The 15234-nt window shown below is 43.2% G+C and overlaps 1 protein-coding gene across 6 annotated transcripts in view; it reads right to left on the bottom strand.

The window, feature by feature from the left end:
* Positions 1 to 15234, bottom strand: part of kif2a (kinesin family member 2a) — a 225386-nt gene that overhangs the window by 61314 nt on the left and 148838 nt on the right. For all 6 annotated transcript variants that reach the window (XM_070869241.1, XM_070869257.1, XM_070869252.1 and 3 more), the window contains one exon: positions 832 to 922. In XM_070869241.1, coding sequence (XP_070725342.1) covers positions 832 to 922 — 91 coding nt within the window. The remainder of the gene's footprint in view (positions 1 to 831; positions 923 to 15234) is intronic.

The raw sequence follows: 15234 nt of genomic DNA, 5'->3' as shown, positions 1-15234 counted from the left end.
TCCTACTTTTTAATTTAACTCCTAGCTCCCTAAATTCAGCTTGTAGGACCTCTTCCCGCTTCTTACCTATATCGTTGGTACCTACATGTACCACGACAGCTGGCTGTTTACCCTCCCTCTCCAGAAGCATTCAAAATGGAATAGAAATATTCGGTAAACTATTGCAATTTGCTGCATTCTATTTGATATTGCTCATCAGTTACTATTAACATGTTCCAAAGTTGATAAGTCTACATGTTTATTCTACCACTTTCCAAAGTCTAGAAGAACACACATGGCGCGTGACATATCAAGTAAGCTCAGTACAGTTACGGTGGCGAGACACAGAGCATATAAAAAGGTACAGTACCATTTGTAATGAACAGGGATTGATAAGGTTTTTAAGTGCTAAGCAGGAGAGAAATAACCGAGTAAAAGATGCAACAGTGAGCTTAATGAACTAAATATAGACTTTTTAAATAAGTGCCAATTGGGACAAATAACTGTGTGACATGCGTAAGCACACATTACCTACCTACCACCCCACCCCCGCAAATTTGTCAGTCAGTATAGAAATTGAACATGTGGCATTGGCTAGATACCCCCTACTAGATGATGGAAGGCAATGACGTGGAAAGTTTGGGACAAGTTGATATACAAATCAGTTCTTAAATAAATCCATTACTATCTAAAACAACTTCATAATCAGCTGTCTAAACATAGGCACATAACACCATACTGCTCTCACTTTTAAGATTATCTCTGGAATCTAATTAGACTTTCATGCCAACTACAATTAGCTGATTAATCAAGAAATTATTTTGGAACTTGATTGTAAAAACAAATACTTACATGTGTTTTTCCACTTCCAGTCTGGCCATATGCAAAGCAAGTTGCCATTCCTCTATCAAATATCGTCTCCACCAGAGGTCTAGCTGTAAACCTGAAGACCAAAAATAAATTTAAATGTGTGCACTCAAAAGTCCCTTATTTTAACAAGAGTATATTAATTCCACACAACACATGTTACACGGCAATAAAATGGTACATTTCTTTATAAATTAGAAATATCCCATGCTGCTGCTTATGAGCAGTTTCTGGAGAGCAGTTTCTGATTTTTGTTGCAATCTAACTGCAGCTCAATTGTTGTTATTTTCAAAAGCAATATATCACATTACTGACAAGAAAATGTAATAGTTTATCGAAACTGAAAGATAGAGGGCCTCAGCTATAATTGGAATAAGACTCATTTAATACTTTACAAAACTTAAAATACAAGTAAAATGGTGTTCTTCCTTCCCCAAAAGCTCTTCTCAATTATTTTTATTTAAAAGCAATCGCCTTACCTCCCAGAGTCGATTTGCAATGTCTTGTCAAAAATGCAAGTACTTCAATTGTATTTTTCTCTTTTCTCCCTTACCCAAAACCTTCCTCCTTTTTCCTCAAACATAATAGAAGTAGGCGATTCAGACCCTTGAACCTGTTCCGCCATTAAATTAGATCACGGTTGACCTGTATCTCAACTCCATTTACTCGCATTGATCCATTATCCCTGAATACCTTCCACCACCACCACCCTCCTCTGCTTGGCTGAACTTGTTCTCACGTTGAACAACTTCTCCTTTGACTCAACTCACTTCCTCCAAATTAAAAGGTGCTGCTATGGGAGCCCGCACAGGTCCGAGCTATGCCTGCCTTTTCGTGTGATATGTAGAACATTCTTTGTTCCAGTCCTATTCAGGTCCCCTCCCTCATTTCTTTCTGGTACAATGACTATAATCGGTGCAGTTTCTTGCTCTCGCCCCGAACTAGAAAATTTAATTCACTTTGCATCCAATTTCCACCCTTCCCATCTTCCTCTTAGGCAGTCCCCCAGATCCCACAAGGTGACTTGCTTCCACACTAATATGAGTTCTAAGGTGACTGATGAGACCAATGCAGGATCTGCCACAAGTGGGGCAGGTGGTGGTTGAAGGGACGGGTGGGTGGGGTGCTTGGTTTGTCACTCCTTCCGCTGTTTGTGCTCGACTTCCGCATGCTCCCGAAAAGGAGACTCGAAGTGTTCGGCGCCTTCTGGGATGAGTCTCCGCCACTTTGAGCAGTCTTGGTTCAGGGATTCCAAGAATCGGTGGTGATGTTACATTTTTTCAAGGAGGCTTTGAGGGTGTCCTTGAAGCGTTTTCTCTATCCTCCTGGGACTTGGAGCTCTGACTAGAGTGCTTGTTTCGGAGTTTAGCATTGGGCATGCGGACAATGTGGCTCATCCATCGAAGCTGATCGAGCGTGGCCAATGCTTCGATGCTGGGGATGTTGGCCTGAGAGAGAACACTGATGTTGGTGCGCCTATCCTGCCAGTGGATTTGCAGGATTTTGCAGAGGCAATATTGGTGATACTTCTCCAGTGCTTTGAGGTGCCTATTGTACTGGGATAGGTGCTGGAGTAGAGATGCCGGCGGCCAGGTCACCACCGGGTCTCTCCAATCCATCGGCGTTAGGCGATGAGAAAACTGGTTAAAAAAAAACCGGCAAAAACCGCGGCATTAGGGGTCAGCGGCATGGAGAATCGGAGACTTTTCACTGTAACCGCGGAGGAGAAACTGAAGAAAATAATCCCGGGAATTGGGAGCAAGGATGCCCAGTGTGATATGATACTCAATCACCAGGAAAAATTCCAGGGGTCAGATCAGTAAGTCGGTTGTTGCAGCGAGTCTAGCAGCACCTTCACATGGTCCATCTCTGACTCTTCTCTTCTCTTCCTCGACTTCTGTGTCTCCAATTCTGAGATAGGCCATCGACAACCATCCACTACAAGCCCACTGCCTCCCACAGCTACCTAAACTACACTTCCTCCCACCCAGCTACCTGCAAGGACTCTTCCATTATCCCAGTTTCTCAGTCTCCGTCGCATCTGTTATGACGATGCCACCTTCCATACCAGTGCTTCTGGTACGTTTTCCTTTTTCCTCAACTGAGAATTCCCCTCTACCGTGGTTGACACGGTCCTCAACCGTGTCCGTTCCATTTCCCGCAATTCTACTCTCACCCCTTCCCCTCCCTCCCAGAACCACGATAACGTTCCGCTCGTCCTCACCTCTCACCCCTCCAGCCTCCACTTTCAATGGATCAGTCTCCACCGCCTCCATGTGATCCCACCACCAAACACCTCGTTCCCTCCCCTCCCCCCCCCCCTTCAGCATTCCAAAGTAACCGCTCCCTCCGCGACACCCTGGTCCACTCCTCAATCACCCCCAATACCCCTCCCCGTGCAAACGCAGGAGATGCAACACCTGCCCTTTTACCTCCTCCCTTCCCACCATCCAAGGTCCCAAACACTCCTTCCAGGTGAAACAGCGATTTACTTGTACTTCTTGCAATTTAGAATACTGTATTTGCTGGTCACGATGCAGTCTCCTCTACATTGGGGAGACCAAATGCAGACTGGGTGACCGCTTTGCAGAACACTGACGTTCGGTCCATAAGCATTACCCCGAGCTTCCGGTCACCTGTCACTTTAATTCTCCGCTCCACTCCCACTCTGACCTCTGTCCTCTGCCTGTTACACTGTTCCAACAAAATTCATCGTAAGCTCGAGGAACAGCAACCCCTCTTTCGATTAAGCATTTTACAGCCCTCTGGACTCAACACAGAGTTTAACAATTTCGGACCATAATCTCTGCCCCTATTTTTTCCACATAGGACACCAACAGGTATGACATACTCGCTAGCTATGAAGTCAAGGAGAAAGTCTGTGGGGAGGACTGCCACATTGTAGACCAAGGCACCAAGGTTCAGAAGGCTGTCTGGGGGCGGGGGTTGGGGGGTGCGGGGAGGAGGAGAGCAGAATAGAAATGTGGTAGTGATAAGGGATTTGATAATTAGATAGTGTCCTCTGCAGCCAAGAATGAGAATCCCCAAGAGTGGATTGCCTACCTGACGCCAGGGTAAGAGATATCGTAAGGCGGCTGGAGAGGAATTTGAAAAGGGAGGGGATAAATCCAGTTGTCGTGGTTCATGGTGAAACAAATGACATAAGTAGCAACAGGGAGGTGGTCCTGCTAAAGGAGCATCAGGAGTTAGGAGCTAAATTAAAAAGCAGGACCTCGAGGGTAATAATTTCTGGATTATTGCCCGAGCCACACGCAATCTGGCATAGAAACAATCAGATCAGGACAATTGACACGTGGTTAAAGGGCTGGTGTAGGAAAGAGGGGTTCCTTTTCATGGGACACTAGCACCAGTACTGGGCCAGGAAGGAGCTGTACCGATGGGACGGACTCCACCTGAACCGGGATGGGAGCAGAGTCCGAGTGGAAAGGGGAAATAGGGAGGTGGCAAAGGTTTTAAAACTCGTAAGATGGGGGGGGGGGGGGGGGGGGGGGGGGGAAGGTATCTATAAGAAATTAAATCAGCCTAAATATATACATAGCAGGAAAGAAAAAAGTAAGGATAGACACTGATGGTCATGGAATAAATAGAGTAAAAAGATGGGTTAAAATAAAGAGAAAGGAACGGCTATTAAAAATTAGTTAAACTGTCTACAGCAATGCATAGTGTCTGTGATAAAATAGGAGAGCTGGAGGCAATCGTGCATTGCAAGGAGTTGGACATAGTAGGAATTGCGGAGACATGGCTACAGAAAAATCAGGGCTGGGAATTAACCATTGCTGGGTATAACATATCTAGAAAAGGTGGGATAAGGAAAAGGGGAGCAGGAGTAGCTATACTTATGATGGATAACATAATGGCAGTAGAAAAAAGTGACACAGCTATCAGCAAGACAGAAACAGCACCCATGTGGATAGAGATAAAAGATAATAAAGGATCAATCACACTAACAGGTGTAGTCTACAGACCACCTAATAGTGGAAGAAAGATGAAGGAAGAAATATGCAAACAAATTCTTAAACGATAAGGGGATAAGGGGTTATGGGGAGCCGGCGGGGAAGTGGAGCCGAGTCCATGATCAGATCAGCCATGATCTTACTGAATGGCGGAGCAGGCTCGAGGGGCCATATGGCCTACTCCTGTTCCTATTTCTTATGTTCTTATGTAAATTAGGGAAAGGAGTACAAAACATAGATTATTAAGCATGGGGGAATTTCAACTACTCCAATAATAATTGGACAGAAGAGGTAGCTAAAGCGGATGAGGAAATGGAGTTCCTACAATGCGTACAGGATTCCTTTCTAACCCAAAATGTAAAAAGCCCAAAGGAGGATTCACTATTGGACCTAATAATGGGGAAAGAACCAGAGCAGAAGTAAAAGTAGGGGAACATCTAGGCAATAGTGACCATAATATAATGTGCTTTAAGATAATAATTGAAAAGGACACAAGTATGATGAAGACCAGTGTAATAGATTGGACAAAAGCTGATTTTGAGGGACTGAGAATAGAACTTGGGAAAACAAAATGGACAACAATGGTGGCAAACAATGATGTAGACCAGCAATGGGAAACATTTAAAATGGTGTTCAAAAGTCCAGGAAAAATATATTCTGCTAAAAAAAACTAAACACTAATGGGACACTGAATGAATAAAGCCATATGGGAAAATTGAGGGTTGGGAAAGAGGCATACATTAAGTACATGGATAGCAGGGGAGAGCATAATAATGGAGAATATGAAACGATCAGGATAGAAGTCAAAAACAATTAGGAAAGCAAAGCGGAACGATGATATTAAATCAACAAGGAACATAAAACAAAATAGTAAAATATTTTACAGGCATATCAATTAAAAAAAAGGTCAGGATGGGAATAGGGCAGCTAAGGGATGGATAGGATACCACAGGCAGAGATAGAGAGATGGTAGAAATATTAAATAATTACTTTGCTTCAGTATTTACCAGGGAGACAGAACAGGTGGACATGAGATTAGTAATGAAATAAATGCATTTAAACTAAAGAGGATATATTAAATAAACTAATCAAACTCAGGAAAAAAAAACACTCCTTTTAAAATAATCTAGGGAAGAGCTAGCAGAGGCATTATTACATATATTTAAGAATTAATTTAAAAAAGATTTAGTGCCAGAGAATTGGCGGATAGCTAACATAACAATCATATTGAAGAAGGGAGATAGAACACATCCAGGGAACTATAGACCAATCAGCTTAACATCGATGGTAGGAAAAATAATGGAATCCCTACTAAACCTAGAAACCAAAAATATAATAATGAATAGTCAGCATGGATTTCAAAAAAAAAAGTCTTGCTTGACCAACCTCACTGAATTTTTTGAGGAGGTAAGAGAGAGAGAATAGACAAGGGTAATGCAGTAGATGTAATTTATCTCGATTTTCAAAAGACCTTCGATAAGGTACCACGTAATAGACTAATGAATAAGGTCAGAGAATGCAGATTCAGGCAACAAGTAGCAGAATGGATAGCTAGTTTGTTTCAAGGCAGAAAGCAGAGAATAGGGGGAAAAGGTAACTATTCAGTGACAGAAGGAGGGAAGTGGTGTTCCATAAGGATCAGTGCTGGGACCACTGTTGTTCACAATTTATATTAACGATTTAGACTTTGGAATCAAAAACAATTTCTAAATTTGCAGATGACACCAAATTGCAGGGGGGAGATAGTTAATACTAAGGGGGACTGCAACAAATTACAAGAGGACATTAATAAACTTGTAAATGAATTTAATTCGGCATTACATTTTGGTAGGAAGAATAGGGAGGTCACTTATTACTGGGAGTGCGCGAGTCTGGGTGGGGTAGAGGAGCAAAGAGATCTCGCAGTACCAATATACAAATCTCTAAAAAAAATAGCAACACAGATTAACAAGGCCATAAAAAAAAAAATCAAACCAAGCACTAGGGTTTATTACTAGTGGGACAAAATTGAAAAGTAGTGAAGTTATGCTGAACTTGTATCGAACCTTCGTTAGACCACACTTGCAGTACTGCATATAATTCTGGTTGCCAAATTACAAAAAGGATAGAGGCATTGAATAGGGCTCAGAGAAGATTTACAAGGATGATACCAGAAATGCGAGGGTATACATAATCAGGAAAGGATGAACAGGCTGGGTTTCTTTTCTCTTGAAAAGAGAAGATTGAGGAGTGATCCAACAGAGGTCTTTAAAAATATGAAATGTTTTGAGAGTATATACAGAGAGAATGTTTCTACTTGTGGAGAAGAGCATAACTAGAAGCCATCAATATAACATAGAAACATAGAAAATAGGTGCAGGAGCAGGCCATTCGGCCCTTCGAGCCTGCACCACCATTCAATATCATGGCTGATCATTCACCTCAGTACCCCTTTACTGCTTTCTCTCCATACCCCTTGATCCCTTTAGCCGTAAGGGCCACATCTAACTTCTTCTTGAATATATCCAATGAACTGGCATCAACAACTCTCTGCGGTAGAGAATTCTACAGGTTCACAACTTTGAGTGAAGAAGTTTCTCCTCATCTCAGTCCTAAATGGCTTACCCCTTATCCTTAGACTGTGTCCCTGGTTCTGGACTTCCCCAACATCGGGAACATTCTTCCTGCTTCTAACTTGTCCAGTCCCGTCAGAATTTTGTGTGTTTCTATGAGATCCCCTATCCTTCTAAACTCCAGGGAATACAGGCCCAGACGATCCAGTCTTTCCTCATATGTCAGTCCTGTCATCCCGGGAATCAATCTGGTGAACCTTTGCTGCACTCCCTCAAAGCAAGAATGTCCTTCGTCAGATTAGGGGACCAAAACGGAAAACAATATTCCAGGTGAGGCCTCACCAAGGCCCTGTACAACTGCAGTAAGACCTCCCTGCTCCTATAGTCAAATCCTCTAGCTATGAAGGCCAACATACCATTTGCCTTCTTCACCGCCTGCTTGTACTTGCATGCCAACTTTCAATGACTGATGTACCATGGCACCCAGGTCTCGTTGCACCTCCCCTTTTCCTAATCTGCCACCATTCAGTTAATATTCTGCCTTCGTGATTTTGCCACCAAAGTGGATAACCTCACATTTATCCACATTATATTGCATCTGCCATGCATTTGCCCACTCACCTAACCTGTCCAAGTCACCCTGCAACCGTTTAGCGTCCTCCTCACAGCTCACACCGCCACCCAGCTTAGTGTCATCTGCAAACTTGGAGATATTACACTCAATTCCTTCATCTAAATCATTAATGTATATTGTAAATAGCTGGGGTGCCAGCACTGAGCCCTGCGGCACCCCGCTAGTCACTGCCTGCCATTCTGAAAAGGACCCATTTATCCCGACTCCTGTCTGCCAAATAGTTCTCTATCCACGTCAGTACAGTACCCCCAATACCATGTGCTTTAATTTTGCACACCAATCTCTTGTGTGGGACCTTATCAAAAGCCTTTTGAAAGTCCAAATACACCACATCCACTGGTTCTCCCTTGTCCACGCTACTAGTTACATCCTCAAAAAAATTCTAGAAAATGTGTCAAGCATGATTTCCCTTTCATAAATCCATGCTAACTTGGACCGATCCTGTCACTGCTTTCCAAATGCGCTGCTATTTCAATCTTTAATAATTGAATCCAACATTTTTCCCACTATTGATGTCAGGCTAATCAGTCTATAATTACCCGTTTTCTCTCTCCCTCCTTTTTTAAAAAGTGGTGTTACATTAGCTACCCTCCAGCCCATAGGAACTGATCAAGAGTCGATAGACTGTTGGAAAATGATCACCAATGCATCCACTATTTCTAGGGCCACTTCCTTAAGTACTCTGGGATGCAGACTATCAGGGCCCGGGGATTTATCAGCCTTCAATCCCATCAATTTCCCCAACACAATTTCCCGCTAGCAAGGATTCCAGTTCCTCCTTCTCACTAGACCCTCGGCCCCTAGTATTTCCGGAAGGTTATTTGTGTCTTCCTTCGTGAAGACAGAACTAAAGTATTTGTTCAACTGGTCTGCCATTTCTTTGTTCCCATTATAAATTCACCTGAATCTGATTGCAAGGGACCTACGTTTGTTTTCACTAATCTTTTTCTCTTCACATATCCAAAGAAGATTTTGCAGTCAGTTTTTACATTCCCAGTAAGCTTCCTCTCATACTCTATTTTCCCCCTCTTAATTAAACCCTTTGTCCTCCCCTGCTGAATTCTAAATTTCTCCCAGTCCTCAGCTTTGCTGCTTTTTCTGGCCAATTTATATGCCTCTTCCTTGGATTTAACACTATCCTTAATTTCCCTTGTTAGCTACGGTTGAGCCACCTTCCCAGTTTTACTTTTACTCCAGACAGGGATGTACAATTGTTGAAGTTCATCCACGTGATCTTTAAATGTTTGCCATTACCTATCTACCGCCAACTCTTTAAGTATCATTCGCCAGTCTGTTCTAGCCAATTCACGTCTCATACCTTCGAAGTTACTTTTCCTTAAGTTCAGGACCTGAGTCTCTGAATTAACTGTGTCACTCTCCATCTTAATAAGGAATTCTACCATATTTTGGTCACTCTTCCCCAAGGGGCCTCACACAACACAATTGCTAATTAGTCCTTTCTCATTACACATCACCCAGTCTAGGATGGCCAGCCCTCTAGTTGGTTCCTCGACATATTGGTCTAGAAAACCATCCCTCATGCACTCCAGGAATCCTCCTCCATTGTAATGCTACCAGTTTGGTTAGCCCAATCTATATATAGATTAAAATCGCCCATGATAACTGCTGTAGCTTTATTGCACGCATCCCTAATTTCTTGTTTCATGCTGTCCCCAATCTCACTACTACTGGTGGTCTGTACACAACTCCCACTATCGTTTTCTGCCCTTTGGTATTCCGCAGCTCCACATCATCCAAGCTAATGTCCTTCCTTACTATTGCATTAATTTCCTCTTTAACTAGCAACGCTACCCCACCTCCTTTTCCTTTGTCGATCCTTCTTGAATGTTGAATACCCCTCGATGTTGAGCTCCCAGCCTTGGTCACCCTGGAGCCATGTCTCCGTGATGCCAATTATATCATATTCGTTAATTGCTGCCTGCGCAGTTAATTCGTCCACCTTATTACGAATACGCCTCGCATTGAGGCAGAGCCTTCAGGCTTGTCTTTTTAAACACACTTTGCCCCTTTAGAATTTGGCTGCAATGTGGCCCTTTTTGATTTTTGTCGTGGGTTTCTCTGACCTCCACTTTTACTTTTCTTCTTTCTATCTTTTGCTTCTGCCTCCATTCTACTTCGCTCTGTGTCCCTGCATAGGTTCCCATTCCCCTGCCATATGAGTTTAACCCCTCCCCAACAGCACTAGCAAACACTCCTCCTAGGACATTGGTTCCGGTCCTGCCCAGGTGCAGACCGTCCAGTTTGTACTGGTCCCACCTCCCCCAGAACCGGTTCCAATGTCCCAGAAATTTGAATCCCTCCCTTCTGCACCACTCCTCAAGCCACGTATTTATCAGAGCTATCCTACAATTCCTACTCTGACGAGCACGTGGCACTGGTAGCAATCCTGAAATTATTACCTTTGAGGTCCTACTTTTTAATTTAACTCCTAGCTCCCTAAATAAGATAGGCACCAAGAAATCAAATAGGAAATTCAAAAGGAATTTCTTTACCCAGAGGGTGGTGAGAATGTGGAACTCGCTACCAAAGAGAGTAGTTGAGGCAAATAGTATAGATGCATTTAAGAGGAGGCTGGATAGGCATATGGGGGAGAAGGGAATAGAGGGTTATGCTGATAGTTAAAGACAGGAGGAGGCTCAAGAGGAGCATAAAATGCCGACATGGACGGGTTGGGCTCAATGGCCTGTTTCTGTGCCGTGCATTCTATGTAATCCTCTAACATGGCAGCTGTTGATGATTCTCCCACTCCCATTTACACCTCTTCTTGACTCATCTTGTTTCTTTACTTGCCCCATTACCATCTCCTTTTGCTTTGTACTATCGTACCGTTTGTTATTTAATCACTCCTGCCTTCCGTCCTATCACAGACCTTCCCTTTTGTTCTTTCCTCCCCTCCCCGCTTTCACTGCCCCTGCACTTGCTTAAAACCAGTTATATCTCTAACTTTTTCCAGCCTGCCTGACCTGCTGAGTATTTCCAGAATCTGCTGTTTTTATTTCCGATTTCCAGCATCCGCAGTATTTTGCTTTTGTTTCACTTAATACCTTTACCTAACAAAAATCTATCAATCTCTGTTTTGAAATTTTCAATTGATCTAGCCTCAACAGTTTTTTGGGGAAGAGAGAATACTTTGTGAAGAACCACTTCCTGACATCACCCCTGAACAGCCTAACCCTAATTTTATGGTTATGGCACCTTGTTCTATTGCTTAATTCTACCCAGAGAGTTTCTACTGCCTGCTCATCCTTACTGATATCCCCTTTCTATTGCTGCAATAGTGTCTTGTATCAATATTGCTACTCTGCGTTTTCCAATTTACCTGTCCTTTCTAATGACCGTATAACCTTAAATAATGATTTCCAGTCATGCCCAGCTTGTACCAAGATCTCATACCCTGTCCTACAGGTGCAACATCCCGAATCCGGAACTCCAAAAACTGGAATTGTCCAAAAACCGGACATTCTGCGCAGAGTTGACGGAGTCATCTGGAATTATTGTCCGAAAACCAGACATCTTTGAGGCAAAACCCGAAATCCGGCACGGATTCAGTCGAGGATTCCGGATTTCAGACTATTGATTTTCTTGTCTGAAATCCGGAAAAAACCCCAAATCAGAATGGACTTGGTCCCGAGGATTCCGAACATTGTACCCGTATCCTTTAAGCTGAATTTGTGCTACTAATTTGCTAGTTTTATTCCTTATGCTACTTGCATGTGTATTTGGACAACAGACCCTATTCTGATGCTGTTTTTCTCACGCTTCTTAACCTACCACACTTCTTGTTTTTCATCACCGTTATTTTTCCTATATTCTTTCTAAATCTGAAATATTTAGAGTTTCTTTAACACTGTTTATGATCTGGGTCTCATCCCTTTTTCTTATTTTAATTATTATTTTAGCCTGAGCCTTCCCCCTCTTTATTGATTCAAAGTCCTTTTTACAGCCCTATTCTTTCAGATACATTACTAAAAAAAATGTTTCACCCTCTTAGAATCATTGAGATTATAAATACTAGGCCATTTGGTCTAATGTGTCTATGCCAGCTCTTTGCTAAAGCAATTCAAAGCCAATCTCACTATGCTACTCTTCCTGTAGCCCTGTATCATTCTCTACTTCAAATGTTTATTTACTCTTCCCTTAAAAGATGCAATGGTCTCTGCATCAACTACTCAGTGTGACAAAACACTTCATGCTGTACAATATCTGCTGAAGAAATTTCTCCCAACCTCTCTACTCGCACAGTGCAGATCTTAATTTAATGACCTCATATCATTGGCTCCCCTACCAGAGGGAATAGTCTTTCCTTATTCAGGCTATAAAAAAAGTGTTGTGTAACTTTTACAACCTCAAATCTCATCTAAGCCTTCTCTATTCCAGTGAAAAATTAGTTCTAGTATCTCAAGTCTCAATTATATTTCCTTCCTGGGAAATCTACACTGTAGACAGGTTATGGCATTTTCCATTGCAGATATATTATTTTTTTTTAAATCAATAGCATACTGCACCAGGATTTTTCCCCATCGGTGTCAAATTTTCAACAATTAGCACCTTGAACTCAGTCATTTGCAGCCACTGTGGCTGCAATATCAGAGTTCAACATCAAAGCATTTACTACTCTTCCTCAGCCTTGGTGCAACAGCAATCCCCCTTCAGCGAGTTCAAAGAAAAACTCATCCCAAACACCTTACATTACGTAGAATCTGCAGCACTATGCTGGTTTTTATACTCCATACGAGGCTCTTCTCACTACCTTCCCTGCTGCCGTATCTATTCCCTTCTCCCTCAAGTATGCATCATGCCACTCCTTGAATGCATTAATGCTATCTTCAACCACTTTGTAAGTCCCATATTCATATCAGACTGTGTAAAGAAATTCCTCCTAAATTCTTTACTTCATGTTAGTGACCATCTTATATTTATGCCCCCCCCCCAACAAATGGAAACAGTTTCTCCACATCCGCTGTATTGAACCCCTTCATAATTAAAAAAATCTCCATCAGATCTCCTCTTAGTCTTCTCTTTTCCAGAGGAAAAAAAAAGAGTCCCAGGCGGTTCAATCTTTCTTGATTCTGGTAACATCCTTGGAAATCTTTGCTGCACTTTCTATAGTGCTACAATATCGTTTTTATAGTAGAGACCCCAGAACTGTACACAGTACTCCAACTGTGGTCTCTACAAGATTCCATATAAATTTAACATTACCTCCCTGCTTTTGTATTCTATTCCTCTATAAATTAACCCCAGTACTTTATTTGCACTCTTTATGGCCTAATCAACTACTGTTGCTACTTTTAGCAATTTATTCCATATTCCCAGATCTCTTAGTTCCTCTACCCATTTAGTTTCGTACCATCCAAGGAATAAGTGGCCTTCTTAATACTGCTACCAAAATGAGCTACCTTACTCTTCGCTATATTGTATTTCATTTGCCATTTATCCACCCACTCTGCATACCTGTTTATATCTTCCTGTATTTTAATCCGCATTGTTAGCTATACTCCCAATTTGGTATCATCTTCAAATTTCAACACCATAACTCCAATTTCTGAGTCCAAATCATTTAACACCTTTAGTTCAGAATTTTTATTCAATAGCTTAAGACTTTATAAAACATCTCTTTTCTGCTGCTCCACTCCGTGCATTGAGTATTGTAGTTCCACAGAAAAGAAAGAGTGAAAATTACATCTCCCATAATACATCTCTCTTGCAGATAATTTGTCTTCCGGAGACCTGATGCTCATTTCAATGTTTATATTCTAATTACATGTTTTTGGGATAGGGGTTTTGCTGGCAAGGCTGCATTTACTGCCCATCACTACTTGCCATGGTTAGAAGGTATGGCCCTTCTTCCTCAACTGCTGTATTCCTTGTGGTGTGATGCTCCCACGATATTAGACAAGGAATTCAAGGATATTGACCCAGTCCGAAAAAAATGACAATATATCTCCAAATCACTATAGTGTGTGACAAAAGGGGAATTATTAGGTGGACGATGGCCGCTGGGGTGGCAGCTCCCTGAGGAGCTCCCGAGAAAACAAACTTAAACTTAACCTTAGAATCTTGAGCCATCCGGCAACCTTCACACTCAACCAGCTCCCCTCCCACGGTCTAAACTTTCCCTAACCTTATTAGGCCCTCATAGGGGGTACATTCTCTTAAAACTTTACCCTTAAACCCTTATTCCTATAATCCATAAATTCGGGCCTACCTCGTGCACGAATCTTCCTCCTAAACCCCACACCACTCTTCGACGACAACTGGATCACCAACGACGACTGAGCCTCCTGCTGCAGCAGTGAACTGGATCTGGACCTCTTCCCTTCTTCAGCAACCTTCTCTGGCGATCTGCTCCTTCGACATCGACTCAGCTGCCCCACCCGATCCGCGACGACGTCCAGCGAGCCTCCGACGACGACCGGGCCCCCGGCAGCTGGCCTCTCCTCCTCCCTCAACGACGGCTGGACCTCAACTCCTCAACGGTGATCGGGCTTTCTTCCCCTTCGCCGACGACTGGGCCTCTCCTTCCCTGCTAATGTCCTGGCCTCTTCTCCCCCAGCACGTGGCGAGTACCATGGCTGTGACCACCCTGAACTCCAGGAGACCGCTGACCCCCTCGACGCCTGCCCCCAACCACACAGCAGGCCACCTACCATCAAGTGCACTACTCAGCGCAGAGCCTGCGGCCAACATCTCGCCGTAGGCAACTAGGCTCATACAGCAGTGTCTGGTCTCCAGTCGTCTCAGACCCTCTTGCCACTGGACGAAAACCTTGCTCAGCTAAGCCCATGTGCAACGACCGCCCCACTTTAAAAGAACTCACGCACAGGCATCTTCCACTCATTTAATATGAAGTTCGGGACCTGGAAAGTCAGGACCCTAATGGACAACTCCAACAGCGACAGGCGGAATGCCGCACTGCAGACTCTGACATCGCCGCTCTAAGCGAGACCCGGCGGGCAGGGGGAAGGCCAGCTTAAGGAACTCGACGCAACGGATGAGGCTAAAGAGGATTTTTATTCAAACCTCGAGACATTCCTGTCCTGCGTCCCCAAGAACGACAAATTGATCCTCTTAGGAGACTTTAATGCGAGGGTCAGCAACGACACAGCCCTCTGGGGAGGAGGGGTAGGGAAATCCAACTTCAACGGCACCCTACTCTTGACAAAATGTCCAGAACATGAACTTCTCATCACCAACACCCTGTTCC

The sequence above is a fragment of the Pristiophorus japonicus genome, chromosome 2 (assembly GCF_044704955.1).
Source record: "Pristiophorus japonicus isolate sPriJap1 chromosome 2, sPriJap1.hap1, whole genome shotgun sequence".
Taxonomy (NCBI): Eukaryota; Metazoa; Chordata; class Chondrichthyes; family Pristiophoridae; genus Pristiophorus; species Pristiophorus japonicus.
The sequence above is the reverse complement of the archived record's forward strand: the minus strand, read 5'-3'. Positions and strand labels throughout refer to the sequence as shown.